Source organism: Bos grunniens, chromosome 21 (genome assembly GCF_055505025.1).
Source record: "Bos grunniens cultivar Pamir isolate PY7600 chromosome 21, Bosgru_T2T1.0, whole genome shotgun sequence".
Taxonomy (NCBI): domain Eukaryota; kingdom Metazoa; phylum Chordata; class Mammalia; order Artiodactyla; family Bovidae; genus Bos; species Bos grunniens.
Genome location: NC_141185.1, coordinates 43,024,944 through 43,048,728, shown reverse-complemented (window position 1 = coordinate 43,048,728; position 23,785 = coordinate 43,024,944). Strand labels below are relative to the sequence as shown.

At 42.9% G+C, this 23,785-nt stretch overlaps 2 protein-coding genes across 2 annotated transcripts; one reads left to right on the top strand and one right to left on the bottom strand.

Annotated features, from left to right (window-relative positions):
• Window positions 1-228: 228 nt before the first annotated feature.
• On the bottom strand, window positions 229-8,291 carry MCEE (methylmalonyl-CoA epimerase). Its single transcript, XM_086364186.1, has 3 exons — window positions 8,211-8,291; window positions 3,216-3,550; window positions 229-656 (listed from the first exon to the last, which is right to left on the bottom strand). The coding sequence occupies exons 1-3, from the start codon at window positions 8,260-8,262 to the stop codon at window positions 504-506; spliced, it is 540 nt and encodes a 179-aa protein (XP_086220312.1). The 5' UTR covers window positions 8,263-8,291; the 3' UTR covers window positions 229-503.
• A 696-nt stretch (window positions 8,292-8,987) lies between these two features.
• Window positions 8,988-21,285, top strand: LOC147349520 (U3 small nucleolar ribonucleoprotein MPP10-like). Its single transcript, XM_086364185.1, has 11 exons — window positions 8,988-9,119; window positions 11,427-12,126; window positions 12,950-13,101; window positions 13,565-13,736; window positions 15,991-16,132; window positions 16,921-16,988; window positions 17,818-17,955; window positions 18,678-18,788; window positions 19,288-19,395; window positions 20,427-20,657; window positions 21,040-21,285. The coding sequence occupies exons 1-11, from the start codon at window positions 9,031-9,033 to the stop codon at window positions 21,187-21,189; spliced, it is 2,061 nt and encodes a 686-aa protein (XP_086220311.1). The 5' UTR covers window positions 8,988-9,030; the 3' UTR covers window positions 21,190-21,285.
• Window positions 21,286-23,785: the final 2,500 nt, after the last annotated feature.

Genomic DNA, 23,785 nt, shown 5'->3' with positions numbered 1-23,785 from the left:
TCTAGCACTAGCCCCCAAAATAAAGAGCCTGTGAACATGCACTGCTACAGAAGAACAAAAATTCTGAGGTCAACACTTAATCCTTAAACAGTTTGCTCTAAAAAAATTCTCTAAAACATCCTTAGAAAGCCCTTTGTCCCAGATATATAGCCATGTGGCTGTCAGGTGTTCTCTATGCCTCCATCCTGCCCCTCTTTACACACAGCAGACACACTGTACTCAACCCCATTTCAGAACAGGAATAATTTATTTCTCTGAATATGACTTTAATAATATTCCAGAAGTATTCAGTAGTCAAAGTTTTCTCCAAATCAAGAAAAAAGAATCCAACATAATCAGCAAATATTTTGTGTGTGTATCCATGTATATACACACGTAATTAAAAAAATCTCTTTCTGTAATTTAGTTCTGACTTCTAAGTGACAGAAGCAGTGAAAGACTCGATGTTGAAGCACCCTGTGATAAGGCTTTTTCAGGGTGATCAGTTTCTTGTGAATTATTCATTAGGCTTGCTCCAATTCCACAAGGACTCCACCACAGTCACTAGGATGGAGAAAGATCACTGGTTTTCCATGTGCTCCTATTTTGGCCTCTTCACTTAAAATACGAATCTTCTTTTCTTTCAAATCCATCACAGCCACATTTATATTATCCACCTTGAGAAAAGGAAATAAACAAGAACACATCTGAGATCATAAAAATACCAAACTATAGTATCGTAAGACATAGAAGAAACTTTGCAAACGTGTGTCTAACTCCTCTGCCTTTGGGCAGAACCATTCTTTAACCATCACAAAAATGAGAGTTTGCTAAATTTTCCTAGGTGAGCAACCATAGTGCTTAAGCATTTTCTCCATTAGTAAACATTTCTCCTTAGGACCTAAATGATGTCTGCTTCACTTCATGGCATGTTCTTGTTGCAGCACTATTGATGATTCTTCACAAGTTATTTTTCCTAAGAGTCTTGGCTTCCTCATTTACAAGAGAGAGATGAGGTCCACCATATATATAGCTAAGAGTTCAAAATGAGATAACAGATGAGAAGCTCTGAGCACAGTTTGTAGAAGGTATTCAACAGATATGAGTGCCTCCCTGATCTCCAAACCGCCCATCTGCCAAACTGTCTGATTATTACTTTTATTTTGGCCATGCAGTATGACATGTGGGATTTTAGTCCCATGACCAGGGATCAAACCTGTGCCCCTTGCACTGGAAGTGTGGATTCTTAACCACTGGACTACCAAGGAAATAACCGGTTATTACTTTTGAGATCAGAACTTCATATACATGAAAATCACTATTAAACTGTCACCAAAATATCTTTCACCATTCTTGAAAAATCCAGACATGTATAATTTTGCAAATCTCTTCTAAGCCATTTCTATTTTCTTCATATTTATTGGTAGTCTAGAAAGGATCAAATGTGTTTCTAAATACTTGATGGAAGAGTGGTTTTTCTCATTTCTGAGGGCTTCTCAGGTGGTGTTAGCATAAAGAACCCACCTGCCAATGCAGGAGACATAAGAGACACAGGTTTGATCCTTGCGTCCAGGAAGATCCCCTGGAGAAGGACATGACAACCTACTCCAGCATTCTTGCCTGGAGAATGTCATGGACAGAGGGTCCTGGAGGACTACAGTCCATAGGGTCACAAAGAGTCAGATGCAATTGAGCGACTTAACACGTACCTGTCTTAGAAAGTCATCCTCCTAGACTGGGAACCCAGTAAGTAGATAGAAAAGGATAGTAAGAATCCCTACATTCTGAGGCAGTTCTACATCACCCTGGAGTTTAATGATCTAACAGCTTCACAAACAATTAAAAAAAATACAAAGCCCCAGAGAGGATAACATCCATGTAAACAAATATAGACTTAACAAATTTCACATTTATACAGACTTATTTTCAAAGAGCCAAGGATTACATACTGCCTTTTAAAACTGGTTGAACAATGGATGAGGATACCAAATGTTACTAAAAATAAACTATAATTTCTTCAAACAGAGTACATTCTTTCTGAACACAAGCACTCGGTGGAGGATATGCAGTAGGTTCTCTAATATGTTTGCAATGTGAACTGAATAAATACTTGTGTTCACGCTGGAATCCAAACCCCCTCTTTCCTGGACTGAGAATGAAGCCTAACTATTAATTATGTCATTTTTAAAATCAAGAGACCTATCCTACCAAAATAATGTAAATCAAAGCATAATTAATACTGCTGATATTCCAAAAGCAAGTTTTCAGAACATGAACATTTATGGATAAAGCCTCTCTAAAGAGACTGTTCTTGTCTAACATTTTTTTTCCCCAGAAATTGTTAGCAGATGCAACTGAGAAGATGTGAGAAATCACAGTCGGTAATTGAATATGTATTGCCTTTGTAATACAGGTCAAGTTATTAAAATTTTAAAGGTAGAAAATAATTATAATACTTAGCATGTATATGGAAATTCTTACTTTATAAAGTCTTGTCACTTGCTTCTTCTAATTGCCTTGTGACAAGGAAAACAGTGTATTCCTACTGCACAGAAGGTGCACATGATCAGTAAATACCATAGCAAGAACGCAAACCTGTTTTGGCCAACTTCAGTGGATGCTGCTGCTGCTGCTAAGTCGCTTCAGTTGTGTCCGACTCTGTGCGACCCCATAGACAGCAGCCCACCAGGCTCCCCCGTCCCTGGGATTCTCCAGGCAAGAACACTAGAGTGGGCTGCCATTTCCTTCTCCAATGCATGAAAGTGAAAAGTGGAAGTGAAGTCGCTCAGTCGTGTCTGACTCTTCGAGACCTCGTGGACTGCAGCCCACCAGGCTCCTCCATCCATGGGATTTTCCAGGCAAGAGTACTGGAGTGGGGTGCCATCGCCTTCTCCAACTTCAGTGGATAGTGACAGTTAAATCCAAACTTCAGTGAGACATATTTTCATTATGATTTGCAGTCTTCTAGAGGGAAAGAGACTATATCTATCGATCCATCTTTGAAGAGGACCAATATTACTATGATTTTTTCCAGTAGTCATGTACAGACATGAGAGTTGGACCATAAAGAAGGCTGAATGCTGAAGAATTGATGCATTCGAACCTGGATGCTAGAAAAGACTCTTGAGAGTCCCATGGACTGCAAGGAGATCAAACCAAATTGAAGAAATTTAAAAAACATAAAAGACATTTTAAAAGAGAAATTTACAACACCAAGGATTAAAGTAACTAAATACCTCAATGCAGACATGGTGCATCCCTCCAGCCTTGTTTTTCTTTAGGAATCCTGCAATTGGACTGTCACTTCCCAGTGGGTGCAGCAGCTCCATCTTGGTGTTTCCCAGGTTGACAAAAACGACGGACACTCCATGCTCTGGAAGAGGGACCGGCTCACCCACCTCAGCCCCCAGAACATTTTTGTAAAATGCTCTGGCCTTTTCCAAGTCTGGCACTGCAACTGCAACATGGTTGAGTCGACCGAGGTTCCATACAGGGCCAGCCCCTGGATGTGAGGACAGTGACGCGGAAGTTCTTACTGTTGAAACTGGAGTCCGAAGTCTGGGGAAAAGCCCTGAAAAATTGAACTGCCATTGACATCCCTCTTTTGAGAATTGATGTTTTTCTAAAATTAATTTTTAAAAATACATGTAAAAATTATTTACTCATTCTTTTTAATTAGGGAAATTAAATCAGAGGAGATAAATGAAAAACGTACATCAGAATTATTCATCTTGCTCTGAAATAACTGTCTGGAATTAAAAGGCTAATTCTGAACTTTTTATTCACCGTTGCTTTGTTTTTGGCTGCACCATGCGGCTTTTGGGATCTTAGTTCCCTAACTGGGGACTGAACTCACAGTCTTGGCAGTGAAAGCACAGAGTCCTAACCACTGGGACACCAGGGAATTCCCTTCTGTGCTTTTTAGATTCAGGACAAAGGGTGACATTTTTCATAATAATTTATATTTACCAATAACACTTAAAGGAAAGCTGCATATCACAAACATTCATTTGTTACTCTCTGTATTTCATAAAGCATAAGTTTGAATGTAACAGTGAAATGACATGCATTTAATGATGAGAGCAAGGAATTTTCTTCTCTACCTACAACCAATTTTTTTGTCTTATATTCTGTAGTAAGTTAATGAAAGTCATAACTATAAGTACCTTTTAATGTGTACTTTATTTGGATGATTATCAACTAAAGAAAATATCTCATTAGGGGAAAAAACAGGCAAAGATCAAGAGGGTACTTAAATCTATGAGAACTTTCTCTGAGTGAGTTTAATTGTTCTTTTTATAATTTTGAAAGACTAGAAGCAGAAATGCCTCTAAATGTGAAGAAAATTTGCATCTGGAAATAGAAGCAGCCTGCAATGTGTTCTTCCCCAAACACTGGACTTTAAGAGCTGGACTCCCCACAAGAATGAAAATCACATGTAAGTATGAGGTCTAAATATAATCTTGCAAAACTATACCACTTAATAAACAAGTATGAAATAGCAAATTGAAGAACATGCATTTTATTTTTATTTATTAGGCTGCACCAGGTCTTAGTTATAGCATGCGGGACCTTTCATAGTTGCAGCATGTGAGATCTAGTTCCCAGACCAGGGTTCAAACCTGAGCTCTTTGCATTGGAAGCTTGGAGTCTTAGCCACTGGACCACCAGGGAAATCCCAAGAACACATAACTTAAACAAAGAGTTGTTAGTTTTTAATGAAAAACACTTTAAATAGTACCTAGTATCACAGAGCTTCGGCTAACCTAAAATTATTAATAATTTCCCTTTACTAAAATTTTTGATTAACAGGGAAATTAAAGTGGCACCATTTGATTTGATTGAGGACTGTATGGTCTTTCTTGTCGGGAAGGCAGTTTCCTCAGCCTCAAGGGGAGGGGCCTGGGCCTTGAATGCTTCACCAAGTGACACAGAGCCCACAGCCTGAGTCACTCTTACCTTGTGGGGCCTCTCCCTCACTCAGGATCAATGACTACTCCTTTGTTTCTGCTTAAAGTGTGACAGTCACACCTGTCCTCCGCAGGGAGGGGACAAGGTTCCTTGTACTGTGGCACTGTGGCAAAGGGGAGTGTGTACAGGCAAAGCGTTCTGCCCTAGCCACAGGGAGATAGACCTGCTGGCCATGGGGGACAGACATCCACTACTGACGTCATCTTGCTCTGTGTCTTCTCCACACACTGTCCCAACTGGTGCTCGTGTTCTCCTTGGAGACTCCAGTTCTTTGGACTCAGTGTATCACCATGAAATTCAATTGTGCTCCAAGCCAGTACACACATAAATATACCATTTAAAGCAAATTTCATAAAAAGAATACCTAATCCTTACTAGATGGGATGTGTTCTAATCTTTTCTCTTTTATTTTAGTTTAAAAAAAAATACTGGTCCTACCTGCTAAATATCTGCCTTGCTAGTGTCTTGTAAAAATTAGGTATTTGATGTAAATATACTACTAGCGCAAGACATATATAACTGGCAAACAATAAATTTGGCCATTCTTATTGTTAATGACACACAGTGACTGCTGGTTCAGTGGCAAGCAGGGTTCTGTGGAGACCAAGGAGCCATATGAAGGGCACAGTGAATTTTAAAAATGCTAACAACCAAGAAAATCATCGGTCAGAGTGCAGAAATGGCCCAGTCTCTACGCCTTCTCCACACCGCTGGGATCTTTCACCCGGACAGATCCCATGATTTAACACCTCGCTGATTTGACCTTTCTCCCAATAAAGACCTACAGGTTATCTTAACATTAGAGTTATGCAACAATACTACCACACAATCTTGCCTAAGCAAATGGTGATCACAAATTCTGAAACAGGAGTGCACCGTGAGGTGGTCCAGATCTGCCTATTAGTTTTGATGGCCATAAATTAGAGAGAATAGTCATAGTTCAAGAGAGTACTTTAATAATCTTCCCACTTAGAGGGGGGAGAAAAAAAAAAAAAACTGGTCTGATTTTCTTCCAGGTCACCCTGAGTGGCAAAGCTGGGTCTCAAGTCCAGGTCTGTCTGACAACAAAGTTGATATTGTTCAACCATGATGTTTAATTTTCCCATTCTACTAACATTATGTACCATTTTTTTTAGCTGAGCTGTGTGGCATGTGGGATGCTAGTTCCCCAACTAGGAATCAAACTCATGACCCGTGCATTGGGAGCATGAAGACTTAACCACTGGACTACCAGGGAAGTCCTTCTTTACCATTCTTTGATTCTCAGTTTCTAATATTGTTAGGGTAAATCCTATGAATAATATCTATTTTCTAAGAAATAGCTTTCTAAGAGATGAGATGACTGTTTTGTAAGTATTTTTTCATGTATATATCACCTCTTTAAACTGATCCAGGGGAGAAGGCAATGGCAACCCACTCCGGTATTCTTGCCTGGAGAATCCCACGGACAGAGGAGCCTGGCGGGCCCCATGGGGTCGCAAAGAGTCAGACACAATTTAGCAACAAGCATGCACACACATCCTTTAGGCCCAACGTGTGCAGTTTGGCTCATCTCATTAAAGATGCTTGATGTCATCATTGGTTAATTTCCTTTTATTTTCCCATAGACTTTTTCATAGATGCTATTTTTCAAAATCTGTATGGCTTTTTTTTTTCCTGCTTGTTTTGTTCTGCTATGAATTGCTTTGCTTTAGTGAACTTGTGCTAGTATACTTAGCTCACAGACGTTCAAGCCATTGTGAATTTTCCTCATCTCCATAAATAGTTCATCTGTGCTTCTCCCTAATGACGTTTTATTTTTACCCCCATAAGCAACTAAGGTAGAAAAATAAAATGTTTACCATGGAAAAAAAAAAATAAATAAACTGATCCAGGGCTGAAACAGTTACAACTATTACAGTGCACTTTGTATAGGGCTCATCTCTTAGATTTGGTGACTTGCAATGATAGATGTGTAAGACATTTTCTGACTGTAAGAAAGACTATGTTGTTGTTGTTTAGACGCTAAGTAAGTCGTGTCCGACTCTTTGCAACCCCATAGACTGCAGCCCGCCAGGCTCCTCTGTCCACAGAATTCTCCAGGCAAGAATACTGGAGCGGGTTGCCCTTTTCTTCTCCAGGGGATCTTCCGAACCCAGGGATGGAATCTGCGTCTCCTGCTTGGCAGGCAGATTCTTCACCACTGAGCCACCTGGGAGCCAAAAACAGTGATCAATAAAGTACTTGTTCAGTTAGAGACGGGGCTTTAAAGGACTTCAACTGTAAGTTTCAAGACAGCATTTTCTACGAGAGAAACCTAACATTATTTAGGGTTCATGCCCTTGAACACTTTTTGAAGGTGCTCAGCTTAAGTATTTGTCACGTATGTTCAGGAGTAACTCTGAGATATCACCACTTGGTAACTCGTTCCCATCAGGGAATTTCAGATTAAGAGAAATAGCTACCCCTGATGAAGGATGAAGGAAAAAAAAAAGAGGAGAAAGTAGATGAACTGGGATGTCAGAGAACTTGAGAGGTTTTGTTTCTTTTTTAATGGTGGTATAGAGAACTCAAGAAACCTTCCACATTCGTCTGCTGCTTTCTTCCCTGGCTTTAAACAAGATCGCGAATATCTTAGGGTACGTGGGAAGAAGGCACACACCTTCCATATTCTTTACACAACTGACCTTCCAGAGTGGACCGGGAGTTCAGCCTGCGTTTTCAGTGCTTCTTCTGGTTCCTCCCCCGTCTCTCACTGTCCCTCTGCCATTTACCACATTTTCGTCTGGCTCGGCCTGGCTGTCCCTTAGCCGAACGACCCCGCCTCCGGGACCACACAGAGAATTGCTGACCGTCAAACGCAAAGTTTGAAAGAAAGTGAAAGTGAAGTCGCTCAGTCGTGTCCGACTCTGCGACCCCGTGCACTGTAGCCCACCAGGCTCCTCTGTCCATGGGATTCTCCAGGCAAGAATACTGTAGTGAGTTGCCATTTCCTTCTCCAGGGGATCTTCCCGACCCAGGGATTGAACCCAGGTCTCCCGCATTGCAGGCGGACACTTTAACCTCTGAGCCACCAGGGAAGCAAACACAGAAGGAAATCCCCAGGCTAACCCGACGCGTCCCTGGGAAGCTCTAAAGGCGCTGACAACAGCCAAGGAACGTGCCTCGGGGGCAGACCGCAGCAGACCCAGGTGTGCTGACCACACGCGGCCTTTTCACGCCCCGGCCTCCCTTCCCGCGAGCCCCCCCTCCTCGGACAGCCCCGATCCCGGAGTATTCACCTGCGGCGCTCGCGGCCGCCACCTTCAGCACTCGTGCCATCTTGGGAAGCATCTGCTAATTCCAGACTTGCAGTTCCGTGGGAGGGGCGACTGTGCGGCAGGGGGCTGGACACTCGTGTTAGGGGCGGTGCGAGAGGCCGAAAGGGCGGAGCAAACGAGGCTAGGGGCGGGGTGAGAGCCCGGAAGGGCGGGACAACCTGGCTAGGGGCGGGGCGGGAGACTGAAAGGGCGGAGTAGACGAGACTAAGAGCCGAACAAAAGCTCCGAGGGGCGGGGCAAAAGAAGCTCGGGTCTGGCGAGTGTGCGGCGTGTGTGTGTGTGTGTGTGTGTGTGTGTGTGTGTGTGTGTGTGTGTGTGTGTGTGTGTGTGTGTGTGTGTGTGTGTGTGTGTGTGTGTGTGTGTGTGTGTGTGTGTGTGTGTGTGTGTGTGTGTGTGTGTGTGTGCGTGCGCGTGCAGGGGAGCAGGCCCTCTGTTTTACAGCACAGCGTACTGAAGTCACCGAGTGTTTCTAAAGCAGAAACTTAAAAGGAGGACGCGACACCTCCTGTGGGCCCCTCAGGAATACAAAACAAAAAGTTTGGAGAAATTTCATCGAGCTGACCAAAGGCGACTTTCGGTTTCCAGCCCCGCCCCCCTACGCAATCCGGTTAAAGTTCTCGGGCCGTCATTGGCTGAGGCTGGAGGTGGGTCCGGAACCTGTGTGCCGCGGAACCTTCGTTTCCTGGCTTCAGCCGCGCGGAGGCGAATCTTTGCGGCCTGGTTTCCGGGCGGTGGCTCACTTCCTTTGCATGCGGCGCTGTGTACCGAGCGGCAGTTAGCCATGGCCCGGCCAGCCTGGCGTCGGCGGACCCTGGAGCGGTGCCTGAGGGAGGTCGGTAAAGCCACCGACAGCCCAGAGTGCTTCCTCACGTAAGTGCCCAGATTCCGGGCTCTGGTGCGGCGCAGGACTCGCGTGGGCGCGGGCTGCGGGCTCCCGGCAAGCTCCAGATTAGGAGAAGGGGAGAGCTCTTTTCCTTACGATTCAGGTAGTTTGCGCTCCCCTGGCCTGTCACACTTCTTTAGATAGTTAAGAGCTATGTTCTGTGGGTCTCCCACAGAACCACAGTTCTGTGCTGCTGAACTCAAACTAACCTGGGTTATTACAGTCTCGAGGTCTTCATGCTCTCACCCTTCACACAGACACACCGGGTGGCGTGCTCTTTCTTCCATCTGTTCCCAGAGCACCCAGTGCTTACTTACTCAACATCAGACTTTATTGAAAGTACTAACTTGCTTATCTATCCAACCCCCGACTGAGCCTGTTGAAAATTAGAATTGTCTTTAATCTCTCTTCCCAGCACGAGCTCTTGGTGTTTTTGTTCGAAGACTATATAGAGATCTTGTATTTCAAGCCCGACCTTTCCCTTGAACTCCAGGCTCACAGCCAACTAAAGCCGTACACCTAGCATCTTAGATTCAGTCTGTCCAAAATGAACTGTTGCTCTGTTTGCTTCCTATCCTCTGCCTTCCCTGAGATCCTTTCCCCATCCTCTCCACCTGCCTTCCCTATCACATTGTATCTTTACAGGTTTTCAGACGCAAACCAAGCCGCTTCCTCAGTGAGTTCCTTTTTCTCAATTCTACATCCAGTTCATTAGCAAATCCTGTCAGTTACATCTCCAAACAGTATTCCGAATTTGACTATTTCTCACCATTTCTGCAGCTCTGATCCTAGCACAGTTGTGCATCCTTTGTCTGCGTCAGCCTCCTGATCACCTTCATTTCATTCCTTCTTCTTGGCAGGCCATCTTTCCAAGCATAAGTCAGGTCATTTTGCTTCTCTGCTTTAAAATCTTTACTTTTTTTTTTTAAGATTTTAAAATATTTGTACTGTTTCATTTATTTACTTTTAATATTTACTTGTTTATTTGGCTGCACCAGGTCTTAGTTGCAGCACTCGGGATCTTTAGTTGCTACATGTGAATTCTTAGTTGCAGCATGTGGGATCAGTTCCCTGACCAGGGATCAAACCCAGGCCCTGTATATTGGAAATGTGGAGTCTTAGCAAATGGACCACCAGGGAAGTACCCCAAACCTTCACTTATGAAAATGACAGCCTCTTATCTCTGAGGCCTGCATGATCTGGCTCCCACCCAGCTCTCTAACCTTCCCTTCTGCCTCCTTCACCACACTCAAGCCAAGCTGGCCTTTCTGCTCCTCAGATTCACCAGCTTCATTTCTGTCTTAGGAAATTTGTTCTTGCTGTTTCTTCTACCTGAAATATGTGTCTCCAGATTTTTTGTCAGACTGTCATCTTACAGATAGGTATCAGCTCAGATGTCGCAGCTATTCGGTGACCACTCTTGCCACAGCAGGTGGACTGACTGAATGGAGTGGCCTGTGATATAGCAGAGTTGAGCATTTAAGGCTAAGATACACTCCATGCATGCTCAGTCGTATCTGACTCTTTTATGACTCTATGGACTGTAACCCGCCAGTTACATGGGAGTCCATGGGACTCCAGGCAAGAGTACTGGAGTGGGTTGCCATTTCCTCATCCAGAAGATTCACTCTTTATCTCTAGGCAAAGAGGTCTGTAATGGGTTCCCTGCCTGAAATCTAACAGATTCAGAGATACTGGGTTGTCACCTTTTATATACTAATGCAATTCTTGGGCAAGACAGTACACTCTTGGGGGCCAGAATCTATATTTAAAATGAAGATTTCATCCTGCCATGTGCCGCAGCCTGGAAGGACCTAGAGAATATTATGCCTGTTGCAGTCAGTCATAAAAAGACAAATGCTGTATGTTATCATTTACATGTGGAATTTTTAAAGAAATATAGATGACTGTATATAGCAGAACAGAAACAGACTCACAAATATACAGAACCAAAAAGTGGTTGCTGGGGGCGGGGGGGCGGGGCGGAAGATGAAATAGGAGTGTGAGATTAAGAGATACCAACTACCATGTGTAAACTAGATGAGCAACAAGGATATATTGTATGGCAATGGAACGATCTTGGCCATTAGCTTCTAATAACTTAATGGAGTATAATTAATAAAAATACTGAATCACTGAAACTAATATAATATTGTAAAGCAGTACTTCAACTTTTTAAAAATTTGATTTTGCACAAGAGTTGGCCCTTTTTTTTCGTTTCATTTCTGAGTGCTGTGAACTTGTTAACTATAATTATAAATCTCATTTAACGCCTTCTCCCTGCCTCTTAACAGCATTCAAGATGAACTGGCATCAAAGTTTACTTCTTTAACAAAAGTACTTTATGACTTTAATAAAGTACTAGAGAATGACAGGAAACATGGGAGTCCTTTAAAAAAATTGATGATAAATAATTTCGATGATGAGCAGATTTGGCAACAGTTGGAACTGCAAAATGAACCAATTTTACAGCACTTCCAGAGTGCAGTTAGTGAAACCATTGAAGATGAAGACATCAGTCTTCTCCCAGAGAGTGAAGAGCAGGAGTGTGAAGAGGATGTGATGGAGCTGGAGGCTGCTGACCAGGAGGACCTGGAACAAGATTTAGAGGAGGAGGAGGTGGAGGAAGCAGAGGAGGTGGAAGTGTCAGACCTGAGTGCTGATGATCCTGAAGCAGAGGAGAGAGCCAAAAACTCAAGCAAATTGGATCTGAGGAAAAGCCCAGATTTCAGCGATGAGGACTCTGATCTTGATTTTGATATCAGCAAACTAGAACGTCAGAGCAAGGTGCAAAGCAGAGTGCCTAGGAAACCAACAGAAAAGTCCATAGTAGATGATAAATTCTTCAAGCTCTCTGAGATGGAGACCTTTTTAGAAAACATGGAAAAAGAAGAGGAACAAAGAGATGACCAAGAGGAAGATGATATTGATTTTTTTGAAGATGTGGATTCCGATGAAGATGAAGGAGGACTGTTTGGAGGCCAGGATCTTAAGGTAAAATTTGCGGAGAGGACAGAGTGTTCTTTCTGCCTCATCACATGAGATGGGTTTCTGTTTCTCCAGAAGAGGGTTGCTGCTAAGTCACTTCAGTCATGTCTGACTCTGTGCAACCCCATAGACAGCAGCCCAGCAGGCTCCCCTGTCCCTGGGATTCTCCAGGCAAGAACACTGGAGTGGGTTGCCATTTCCTTCTCCAATGCATGAAAGTGAAAAGTGAAAGTGAAGTCCCTCAGTTGTGTCCAACCCCATGGACTGCAGCCCACCAGGCTCCTCCATCCATGGGATTTTCCAGGCAAGAGTACTGGAGTGGGGTGCCATTGCCTTCTCCAGAAGAGGGTTAAATACTTCAAAATTCACCAGGGGATCAGTGAAATATTTAGATCAGTTTTTTAAAAAAAAGAAAGGGACTGGAGAAATTAAACCAAAGCCATCATTTCCTTATCATGAAACACTCCTTTGTAGCTTCAGAACCACAGTCACACATGTTACGAAGATTCAGAATTTTCCCTCAAACATGGATGTTCACCAAGCACTAAGAATAAGAATGAAAGAAGATATTTGTATACTTTATATAGTCAGGGATGTTTTGGAAATACTTGTAGTTAGAAGATTTGGAGAGAAGAATGTGCTGCTCTGTCCTACCAGTTATAAATGAATCTGTGCTTCTGTTCAGTTTGCTGTGGTCCAATAGTTTTAGGGTTTTGTAGTAGTGTTATTAGTTGCCGACTTCCCCTACACAGTATGCATACACATTTATGTGTGATTTAATGTATTTTTCTATCCTTGATTTAAGGTTTTCAAAGTATTTTTGTTTTAGTCAGGTAAAAGTTCCAGAAACCTGAAATACAAAGATTTCTTTGATCCAGTTGAAAGTGATGAAGACGTAGCAAGTGTCCAGGATGATGGGAATGAACTGGCTTCAAATGAAGAGGAAGAGATTGCTGAAGGAGAAGAAAGCATTTCTGAGACGTGAGTATTTTGAGTCCTTTACACTGTAAGCTGGAGCTGCCGATTCATCTGTGTACTACTAGTCATCAGATGTGATTGTCCTAAGAAGTGGGATTCTCTAAAGTCAGACAGTCTCAGAATAGCCAGAGGAAGTCACCAAATTTGAAGGGACGTCAGAAACGACCTAGTGTAAATCAGTGTGACTGGCAGTAGCAGGCAGACCTTCCTTACCAGGAGCTCTGATATGTTTTCTGTGCCAATAAAAATACCCTGTTGTTACTTAGGTGAGATAAGTCTGTATCATAGATTGATGAATAATTTGTTTTCTATATATTGGACACTTTGTTCTATTTTACCTAAATACTGGAAGTTCTGAATATTTAATTGCATTGTCTACAAAAAAGTTTATCTGCTAAGCTTGTTTCTTTTTGATTTTCTAATGAAAACTGGTATGTTTCCTTTCATAAATGTTTTGGTCTCATAGGGATGAAGATGATGACCTTGAAGAAAGTGGAGACAGTAAACAACATAAAGAAACCTTGAAAAGAGTGACCTTTGCTCTGCCCAATGATGAGGACACTGAAGATACAAATATCTTAAATGTACAGAAAGACTCTGATGAAGTCAAATCCTCTTTTGAAAAAAGACAAGAAAAGGTAATAATTAGGAAATTTAAGGGATTTTTAAATTATGTTTAACAGTGACTGTCAAACTCAGACTACTAACGCATGTGCCCTGGTTTTGTGTGTGTGTGTGTATGGCAGGAGGCCTTTTTTTTTTTTTTTTTTTTTTGGATGGTACACCTAATTATCCTTTAAAAAAAAAAATCTTGTTGCTCTCTGTGGCAGTGCATAGAAATAACCGTGTGGGAAGCAGGCAATTTACAAAATTCAGTGCTGCATTTCCCAACCTGTGGCTTTCAGTATGGAGTCCATGTGTAAAACTTGTTTCTCTGTCCTTGCTGTCTTTATATCTGAGACAGGTTTTTTCCTAACTGGCTGTCCTGTGAGCCTCTCCTGGTAATCGCTTCAACTGCTTGTATCTGTGAGGTGCCGTTGGAGAAGGCAATGGCAACCCACTCCAGTACTCTTCCCTGGAAAATCCCATGGATGGAAGAGCCTGGTAGGCTGCAGTCCGTTAGGTCGCACAGAGTCGGACATGACTGACGTGACTTAGCAGCAGCAGCAGCAGTGAGGTGCCATGCAGCCGGAATTCTAATTAATACATTCAAACACATTTTCCAAAGTTGATAAAAATTATTTCCTTATGACATGCTGTCAGACAAACAAAATGTTGTTTGAAAATAATAGATATAGCCTGGCTCCAGACATTGGGCTTTATCTTAAAATGTCTTAAAATTATATCACACAACTTGAAATGAGAATAAGTAAATAACCAAAGATACCAAGGATATCAAGAGCATTATTTTAAAAAGAAAATCTGAGTTAAATGTATTATTATCGCATTGTTCCCTGAAGAGAAAGTCTTTAAGGAAAAAAAAGTGAAAGAAAATAAGAAACTTGTCCTTGGGTTAGTGACCTTCCCTCCCTACATTGCAAGTGGGTTTAGTTTACTGGGGAATTGTATCAGGCCTTCAGGAAGTGTATAATTTAGTACTGTTTGATCAGTTCCCACATATGAAGAGTAAAGCTTCCAAATTGTCTTCTTGTGAAGACACGAATGATTACACGAATACCCCAACCTGACAGGTAACATTGAAACATGCATAGTCTCACTTGTGAATAGTGATGTGGAAATGCAAAATAGTGCAATGAAAGAGTAACGCTACCACAGCTGTGTAGGCCTCATCCTCTTGATTCAGGATTAGGAAATCAAGTTAGGTTAAGGAGAAAAATCACATAGTCACCTCCATATACATTTAGTAAAATTCAATATTCATTCCTAATTTTTTTTTCATTTCTAGCAAAATATAAGCGTATCTAGCCAAAATCTGCCATCCTGCTTAATGGTAGAATTCTAGAAACATCCCTTTAAAATCAAGAATAAGACTTATTTCCATTACCACTATTACTATTTCCACTGTTACTTAAGATTCTTATAGAAGTGTTACTCAGCCAGGGCAACTATGAAAGAAAACACTAATAAGAGATGAGAAAACTGAAATGAAAGCTTTCATATTTGGAGAGAGAACTAGAAAAACCAAACAGGTGAACTGGAAAGCTATTAGGAAAAATAATTTGGTAAGGTTGCTGAAAATACTGTCATCTTATACACCATGAAGTCATTATAGATGCCACCTCTTTAGACATTAGAGATAATTTGGATTGTGGGTGTGGATCAAGGGGGTAGTATATATGTGCTCAGTTGTGTGTGACTCTTTTGCCACCCCATGGACTGCAGCCCGCCAGGCTCCTCTGTTCATGGCATTTCCCAGGCAAGAATGGTGGAGTGGGTTACCATTTCCTTCTCCAGGGGATCTTCTCAACTCAGGGACTGACAGGTGGATTCTTTACCACTGAGCCACCTGGGAAGCCTGGAGTCAAGCGTTAGGCTCCATCAGATACTGATGCCCTAATAAAAAATTACTTAGTCTTGGAATGCTTAATAATTAAGTTGATAGTGGTTTGTGAATAAATAAAATAGGTCAGTTTCACTAGAACAGAGCCCAGAAATACACCCAAATGCTTCTGGGAGAAGTGAGTAAATAGTAAACATAACATTTCAAACGAGTGCGGGAAAGAGGTCATTTACAGCTCCTTATCCTACCTCCAGATAGGAGTAGAAGTCACAACTGCCATCCTTAAAAACATGCAAAGACAAAGCGGGATTTTATTCAGGAACAATGCATTTCTTGCTCTCCCCCTAGTAAAAGTATTAGTTGCTTTTACTCACCTGTATGTCTTAATTCTATTTCCAAACGTGTGGTAACTCTTTCTGTCTCTTGCTCAGATGAATGAAAAAATTGCATCTTTGGAAAAAGAGTTGTTGGAGAAGAAACCTTGGCAGCTTCAAGGAGAAGTGACAGCGCAGAAGCGGCCCGAGAACAGCCTCCTGGAAGAGACCCTGCACTTCGACCATGCCGTGCGCATGGGTGCGTGTGCCCACTGGGCTTCCACGGGTGTTCACGTACCCTTTTCGGTGGTTTTCATAGATTAGGAGTAATATTTCTTCCCCCCAAACTTTTTATTTTAAAAACTTGCAAACATACAGAAAAGTTGAAAACTAGTACGGTGGACAAATGTGTGCCATTCTCCTGGGTCTGCCGATTGTTAACCTTTGGCCGTGTTTGCTTTCTCCCCCTGTTCATGTGTGGCTGTGTGTGTGTGTGCTTTTTTCCCCCCGAGTCATTTGAAAGTAAGTACCCAGGATCATGACACTTTGGTCCCGAGTACTTTTACTATTTTATGAGAACTAGAACATTCTCCTGTACAGCCACAACGCCACTGATCCATCCAAGAATTACTACTGTACTGGTAATGCCGAATGTGTCACCCATAATTAGAGTCCTGCTGCTGATCTGTTTACAGTGCCTGCTGTTACTGTCCAGTGATTAAATTGTCACTCCAGCCAAAATCTTTGACCATCTCATTGAATTCTTTCTTGTACCCATTACATCAGAATGAATTTTCATTGTATTTAGTGCAAAAAGGAGTGCATCCCCAGGTGCACAGGTTAAAAGTGTTAGCACTTATCACTGTGTGTACTTTGTAGCTTTGTGGTTCTCAAATTGCAGGGAGCAATTGCAGAAAGGTTAGCTAACACACACATTAGTGTCCCTTTCCCCCATTTCTGATACGGGAGGTGTGGGGTGGCCCAAGAATTCACAAAACTATGGGTTCATTTCTATCTACCTAACAGTACACGTTCTGTATCCTTTAGCACCTGTGATCACAGAGGAAACCACTCTCCAACTAGAGGATATCATTAAGCAGAGGATAAAAGATCAGGTCAGTAAGAATGAAATTTAACTTAATTCAAAGTTCACTGACATTTTTAGAAATAGAATATTTTGGGAGTAGGAGTAGCACTCTCTTTTCCTAGAATATTTGTTCCTATCAAGTTTTTGTTTAAAAGCCCTAAGTCTACCTCAAAGGTATCCTTGACCTTTGTTGTATGAGATACTGTCCTTGCTAGCACCCCAGAAAGAAGGGTGTCCTTCCTGAGGAGAACAAAGTAGCCAGAGCCCCTGCCATCCCCCGCAACCTCCCATCCTTGCTAACCTTTCGTGTGGTGTGCGATGAAGCTCTGGAGGGTGACTGGGGTCGGGCTTGACATGCTCACACCCAGGACCCTTGGTCCAGGCACCGTGTCTAGTGTGACATATGAAGGGTCTAGGTTTCAAGTGTGTAAAACCTACCAAAGAGTTTTTGTTTAAAAACTGATCTTATTTTGTAAACTTAGAGTAAAATTTGGGCATGAGGCATGTATAGCAAGAGATGACTTTGTAAGATGTGTATGCTTAAAATAGGAAGGGTTTGAGGGATGGGTATGATACACAGAGGATCTTTTCCTTTGAAATGAAGCAAACTCTTGTCTTGACTGTTGGACAAACCACCATGGGGAGCTGTGGAATTCAAATTGGTAACCAGCATTTAAAACAAAAAAGGACACTTGAGTGATGCACTCTCTGCTTTGAGAAAACGCCTTTCTTTTGGCTGCAGTTTGCTTACTCTGTAATGATAATCGGTATTCCAGAGGAAGAGGCCTAAGGGACCCTAGAAAGAAGTTACAGATTTTGTCAGTCAATTTATGTTCCATGTGCCTTTCCTGTTTCAGGCTTGGGATGATGTCGTACGCAAAGAAAAGCCTAAAGAGGATGCATTTGAGTATAAAAAGCGTTTAACACTGGACCACGAAAAGAGTAAATTGAGCCTTGCTGAAATTTACGAACAGGAGTACATCAAACTCAACCAGGTGAGGAGGCCACTATGGCAAAGCCATTGCCATTCAGGGAGGAGATGTAGAGAACGAGTTCTGTGGGTTCTACCTACTGCTTGAGAGGTGTGAGAGACAGAAGTCCTGAGCTGGGGTGACATTGTGTAGTGTGAGGCAGTGTGGCTGTAAGAGCAGAAGGGCTGTAGTGCTCCCATGGAGTATCACTGGCTAGGGGTGGTTTGCAGTCACTCTTGGTCCCCTGGTACTCTCACAGCTAATTATTAACTTTCCAGCAATTATTACAGCTGAATAATACTCTGTTGTATGTGTGCCACAATTTATGGATCCAGTTTCAACAGTTGATGAGTATTTGGGCTGTTTCTGCCTTTCGTGAATAGTGTGTCCGTGGACATACATGTATATGTACTTAAATAAGTGTATGAGTACCTCCTTTAATTCTTTTGGGCATATACATAAACGTGGGGCTGCCAGGTCCTATGGTGATGCTCTGTTTAACTTTTGGAGGCACAGCCAGACATCTTCCTACTGTGATTGCACCATTTTACATTCCCACCAACAATGCCTAACTATTAAGGGCACAAAATTGTAAGTTCTAAATGTTAGCAGTTCGGTTGCAACAGTGACCTTACCTTGAGAAGTGTCTTTGGAGCTGAAGCCTGACGATGAGAAACTGGTGATGCCTTGAGTGTTCTGTCCTGTGTCGCCGCTTTAGTCTGATGATGTTGAACTGATTTCCTCAGCAAAAAACAGCAGAGGAAGAAAATCCAGAGCATGTAGAAATCCAGAAGATGATGGACTCCCTCTTCTTAAAGTTGGATGCGCTCTCAAACTTCCACTTCATCCCCAAGCCAGTAAGTGTGTGACATCTCAGGGAGTAGATGACAGATGAGAGACTGGCTGTTTGTTTGGGTTCAGATGCACACCTGCAGGGTTTCCCATGAACCACAGGTTGGGCCTCCCATGGGGAAGGCTCGTGTCTGGTCCCAGGACGGATCTGGACCCCCCCAGCTGGTCCAGTCTGACTTCCATCTCCTTGGCGGTCCCTACCAGACCCTCAGTCTTAGCCACAGGCTCTCTTCCTCTCCCACCCTTCTCCCTGTCTGGTCTCTGGTTGTGTTTTCACTGTGTGATGGACTTGGGGGTGTGGGTGGTGTCTGTACCTGGCATTCATCAGTGCCTGCTACCTGTCGGGTTAGATCCTTCATGTCCACTAGCTCAGCCAACAGACCTCACATCTCACATTTTAAATAATCTCCGTGAAGTATGTTATACTTCTTTAGGTTCACGATTTAAGTGTTTTACATGAGGACCACTTCTGACTTCCTATCAAACATGTTGTCTCTTTTCTAGCCTGTTCCAGAAATTAAAGTGGTATCAAATCTGCCTGCTGTCACCATGGAGGAGGTTGCCCCCGTGAGTGTCAGTGACGCAGCCCTCCTGGCCCCAGAGGAGGTCAAGGTAAGAAGCCAGTGTCGAAGTGTCTGTTTATAAATTGGTCGTTTATAGTCAGATCTCCATTTAAATAGTTTTCTTTGAGCTTGTAGTGTTTATTCTGACATATCTCAGCAGTTCCCACCTATAATCAAATTAGTAATATTATAGAATATTCAAATACGAGTTTTCTATAATCATGTATTATTATGAGATGTAGGTTTGAGAAATATTGTAAATGCTGATTACAAATATCTAGCATCGGTATCTTGTTATAATTCAGGTTGAATATTAGAAGTTTGAGGTTGTTAGATGTTAGCTAAGATGTTAGACTTGAAACAAACTGCATGTATTTAGCAGTGCTTTGATATTAGCATTTCCCCCTTTTGTTGTATCCATGTGAGGCTTATCAGTCCTGGAACCATGGTCTAGAACAGAGTGTGTGGGTCTAGGAAGAGCTAGACATACCCACCACACACAGGACACCCCTGCCTTGTGTACTTGGGAGCCCTCGCCTGGCGCGGGGGTGATGGTTTCTGCCAGGTGGACTGATGTCTGGCAGGGCCTCATCTCCCCAGCAGCCTGGCAGCAGAGCCCTCCATTTTTGTGCTTACTTGCTTTGCTCCACCCACACCCACCCTTCAGAGCCTCTGCCTCCTACCCTAGGCTGGGCTGGAGTAGAGGAGAAAAGGGAGGAAGTGGACCTTCACCATCTAGATTTCCTGCCCTCAACGGCTCAGAGCTGGGCAGCCGTAGGCAGGTCCCTGGAACCCAGGATGGGGTCTGCCTGCTTCTCCAAGAGGGGAAGGCTGACACCCATGCTCTCCAGGCCACCTTTGTGAAGGAGTATGCAGAGCACACGTCGCGGGTCTTACAGTGCTTCCCGGGTCTTATAGTGCTTCCCAGGTCTTACATCGCTGAGTGGTCAGAGCCCCTCAGCCTGGGTCGGGTCAGGCTGCTTCTCACACGTGGGCCACAGTTCATGCAGTTGCTTCTCTTACAGTTTCCGAAGTCATTAGATTAGATTAATGAGTGTGTTGTTGGTGGTTTTTCAATAGGAGAAAAATAAAGCTGGAGATATAAAAACAGCTGCTGAGAAAACAGCTACAGACAAGAAACGAGAAAGGAGGAAAAAGAAATATCAAAAGCATTTGAAAATAAAGGAGAAAGAAAAGCGGAGAAGACTTCTTGAAAAGAATAACCCAGACCAGGCAGGGAGATACACCAAAGCAGTAGCCTCTGAGAAGCTGAAACAGCTGACCAAGACAGGAAAAGCCTCTCTGCTAAAGGTGAGGACGGGGAGGAGAGGTGTCAGGGGGCTTGAATACAGGGCCAGTGGCACACTTTAGGTGACCTGGGCATCTAGTGACCAAGCTCACCCACAGAGGGAAAGGGATGGGAGGGGAGGGAAGAGGCCTCTGTGGGCACTGGCTGTGTTACAGCCCAAACCTTGGATTTCAAGTGCAGGGGCTGATGGTCACCTGACGTTGTGAGACCACTGTAGTCCTATAAAATGTGTATAATACTTCTGCTCTAATTGGCGCAGGCTCTCATAATTCTGTCTAGTTCTTTTCCACATTTACACTGTGATGCCCTGTTGTAGTCATTTGTTTTTGTTCATCTTTAAGCATAATACCTTACAGCATGACCTTATGTTATTTCTAATTGCAGGATGAAGGTAAAGACAAAGCCTTAAAATCATCTCAGGCATTCTTTTCTAAATTACAAGATCAAGTGAAAATGCAAATCAGCAATGCAAAGAAAACCGAGAAGAAAAAGAAGAAAAACCAGGATATATCGGTTCATAAATTAAAGCTGTAATATATTTTGCATATAATGTAAATACTATTTACATGTGTAAGCTTATATTCTGTCATGGTTCAGTTTTGTAATAAAATTTTTGAGAACTTTTCTTCACACAGACTACAGACGTTTGAGAATAGCAAGCCTTCCTCTGGGTGTGTGGGGGGACCTCTCTGTCCAGCACCATGTCACAGCCAGCTACCCACAGCAGAGGTCCTCACGTGTCTTGAGGGGGCCTTGGTTTTCTCCCACTGCCCTGCCATCCTTCCACAGGACAGTGGGGTTTCCATGAATGTATCTTACATCCTTCTCCTTGGGAAGTGATCTCATGTTGCGTGAGCAGAGGCTTGTGAAGGCTGGGGAGTCCCATCCCCATTCAGGTGGGAGGAGGCCAGTGATGTGGCTAGGAGAGAAGTGAGTGTGTTGGGAGGGCAGACCGGTGGCCACTGGAGCCTTCCATGACCACCATGCTGCTCCCTGTCTTGACCTCCTATCCAAGGAAGACTGTCTTTCATCTGTTAGGGCCTCACATGACCCTTTTGGAAGTAGAGAATGAGAACAAAGCTGACGCTGACGCAGCAATGAGCAGTGTAGGAGGGTTCCATTTTCTCCATACCCTCTCCAGCATTTATTTAGTAACAACACTCTTAACCCTCAGTTCTGCCTCTCCTCTCTGCTCTTCATGACTAAACCTCTTGAAAGAGCCATCTAGAGTTTTTGCTGTAGAGGAAAAACTTTACCCTCGTAGGTTTAATCCCTGAGGGCTGTGAATTAAACTGTCAATAGAAGACAGATTAACAGGAGAAAGTATTCATGTATTGTAGTTTTACAAAAGAAGCAGCTGGGTAAATGGTTAGAGATTTATACACCTAACTTGTCAGGGAAAAGAAAAGCAGGTAGGTGTCTAGAAGAACAAATGGGAGATAAGTTTGTGATAATGTTTGCAAATTCAGCTGCCAGGGGTCTTCCCATCTTCATAGCCATAAAATGCCCCCAGAGAGGGAATTTATGGGAGGTTTACTCTTGGTCTCCTTCCTGGTAGGAAAAGCTGCACTAAAGAGGGAATTCCTGCCTCCTTCCCCTCTGACAACTGTTGCCTGTTAGAGGTCAAGGCATAATTACATACGGTTTTGAGACACAGATCTGTACATTGAATGCTGTATTATTGACAGTTTACACATCTAGATTTATGAATGAAAGGGAAGTGGGTCATGGACCATCATGATTGAAAAGGAAGCTTATCTCCTAAGGACTTGTGACCCTTGATAAGATTAAAAAGGAAGTCTGATTAATGCTGATACAGAACACACAACACTAATGCAGAAGCCCAAACTGGGAAAGACATGTTTAAATTTTTCTCATCTTGCCAGAAAACAGGAATTTCATTTAATCTGTACTTGCCTTTTAAACTCTAATTTATGTATATTTTTGTTTTTTCCCTATCTTCCTTCATCAGAATGTATTTGCCACAAAGGCAGGATTCCCCCCCCCCCTCATTTCTGCATTCTTTGTTCTGTTCACAGCACCAAGGACTTTACCAGGCATGAGGTTGGCACTCAATGCCATTCAATTTGTCAGTGAATTCCCTGTTCAAGTCCCTTTTCTCTGTACATTTATTCATGCATTCATTCAGCACACATTTATGGAGTAATCACACAGTGCTGGCTGCTGCTGTAGGCAGGGGTAAGGGACCACAGACAGGCGCCCCATCCTCAGAAAGTTTCCATTTGGGTCCCTTGGGGTATTGGAACCAGCTGATATCAGCACTCAGTTCAGTTCAGTTCAGTCACTCAGTTGTGTCCGACTCTTTGCGACCCCATAAATCGCAGCACGCCAGACCTCCCTGTCTATTACCAACTGCCAGAGTCTACCCAAACCCATGTCCATTGAGTCAGTGATGCCATCCAACCATCTCATCCTCTGTTGTCCCCTTCTCCTGCCCTCAATCTTTCCCAGCATCAGGGTCTTTTCAAATGAGTCAGCTCTTCGCATCAGATGGCCAAAGTACTTGAGTTTCGGCTTCAACATCAGTCCTTCCAATGAACACCCAGGACTGATCTCCTTTAGGATGGACTGGTTGGATCTCCTTGAAGTCCAAGGGACTCTCAAGAGTCTTCTCCAACACCACAGTTCAAAAGCAGTTCAAAAACAGTTCGGCGCTCAGCTTTCTTCACAGTCCAACTCTCACATCCATACACGACTTCTGGAAAAAGCATAGCCTTGACTAGATGGACCTTTGTTGGCAATGTCTCTACTTTTTAATATGCTGTCTAGGTTGGTCATAACTTTCCTTCCAAGGAGTAAGCGTCTTTTAATTTCATGGCTGCAATCACCATCTGCAGTGATTTTGGAGCCCCCCAAAATAAAGTCAGCCACTGTTTCCCCATCTATTTGCCATGAATTGATGGGACCGGATGCCATGATCTTAGTTTTCTGAATGTTGAGCTTTAAGCCAACTTTTTCACTCTCCCCTTTCACTTTCATCAAGAGGCTCTAGTTCTTCTTCACTTTCTGCCATAAGGATATCTGCACTCAAGGGCTGGCTGATAAACTTTCAGTAATTTTGTTGTTGTTACACATAGCCATTATGTTAAATTAAGTAATCTCATTATAT

What these genes read in the sequence shown, in the direction of transcription:
- MCEE (XM_086364186.1), bottom strand. Translation starts at nt 8,262, where the DNA reads ATGCTTCCCAAGATGGCACGAGTGCTGAAGGTGGCGGCCGCGAGCGCC. An exon ending in GGCGGCCGCGAGCGCCGCAG is followed by an intron (nt 3,551 to 8,210) that starts GTGAATACTCCG and finishes TCAATTTTTCAG; the next exon opens with GGCTTTTCCCCAGACTTCGG. An exon ending in TGCACCATGTCTGCATTGAG is followed by an intron (nt 657 to 3,215) that starts GTATTTAGTTAC and finishes CCTTTTCTCAAG; the next exon opens with GTGGATAATATAAATGTGGC.
- LOC147349520 (XM_086364185.1), top strand. Translation starts at nt 9,031, where the DNA reads ATGGCCCGGCCAGCCTGGCGTCGGCGGACCCTGGAGCGGTGCCTGAGG. An exon ending in TGGCCCCAGAGGAGGTCAAG is followed by an intron (nt 19,396 to 20,426) that starts GTAAGAAGCCAG and finishes GTTTTTCAATAG; the next exon opens with GAGAAAAATAAAGCTGGAGA. An exon ending in GAAAAGCCTCTCTGCTAAAG is followed by an intron (nt 20,658 to 21,039) that starts GTGAGGACGGGG and finishes TTCTAATTGCAG; the next exon opens with GATGAAGGTAAAGACAAAGC.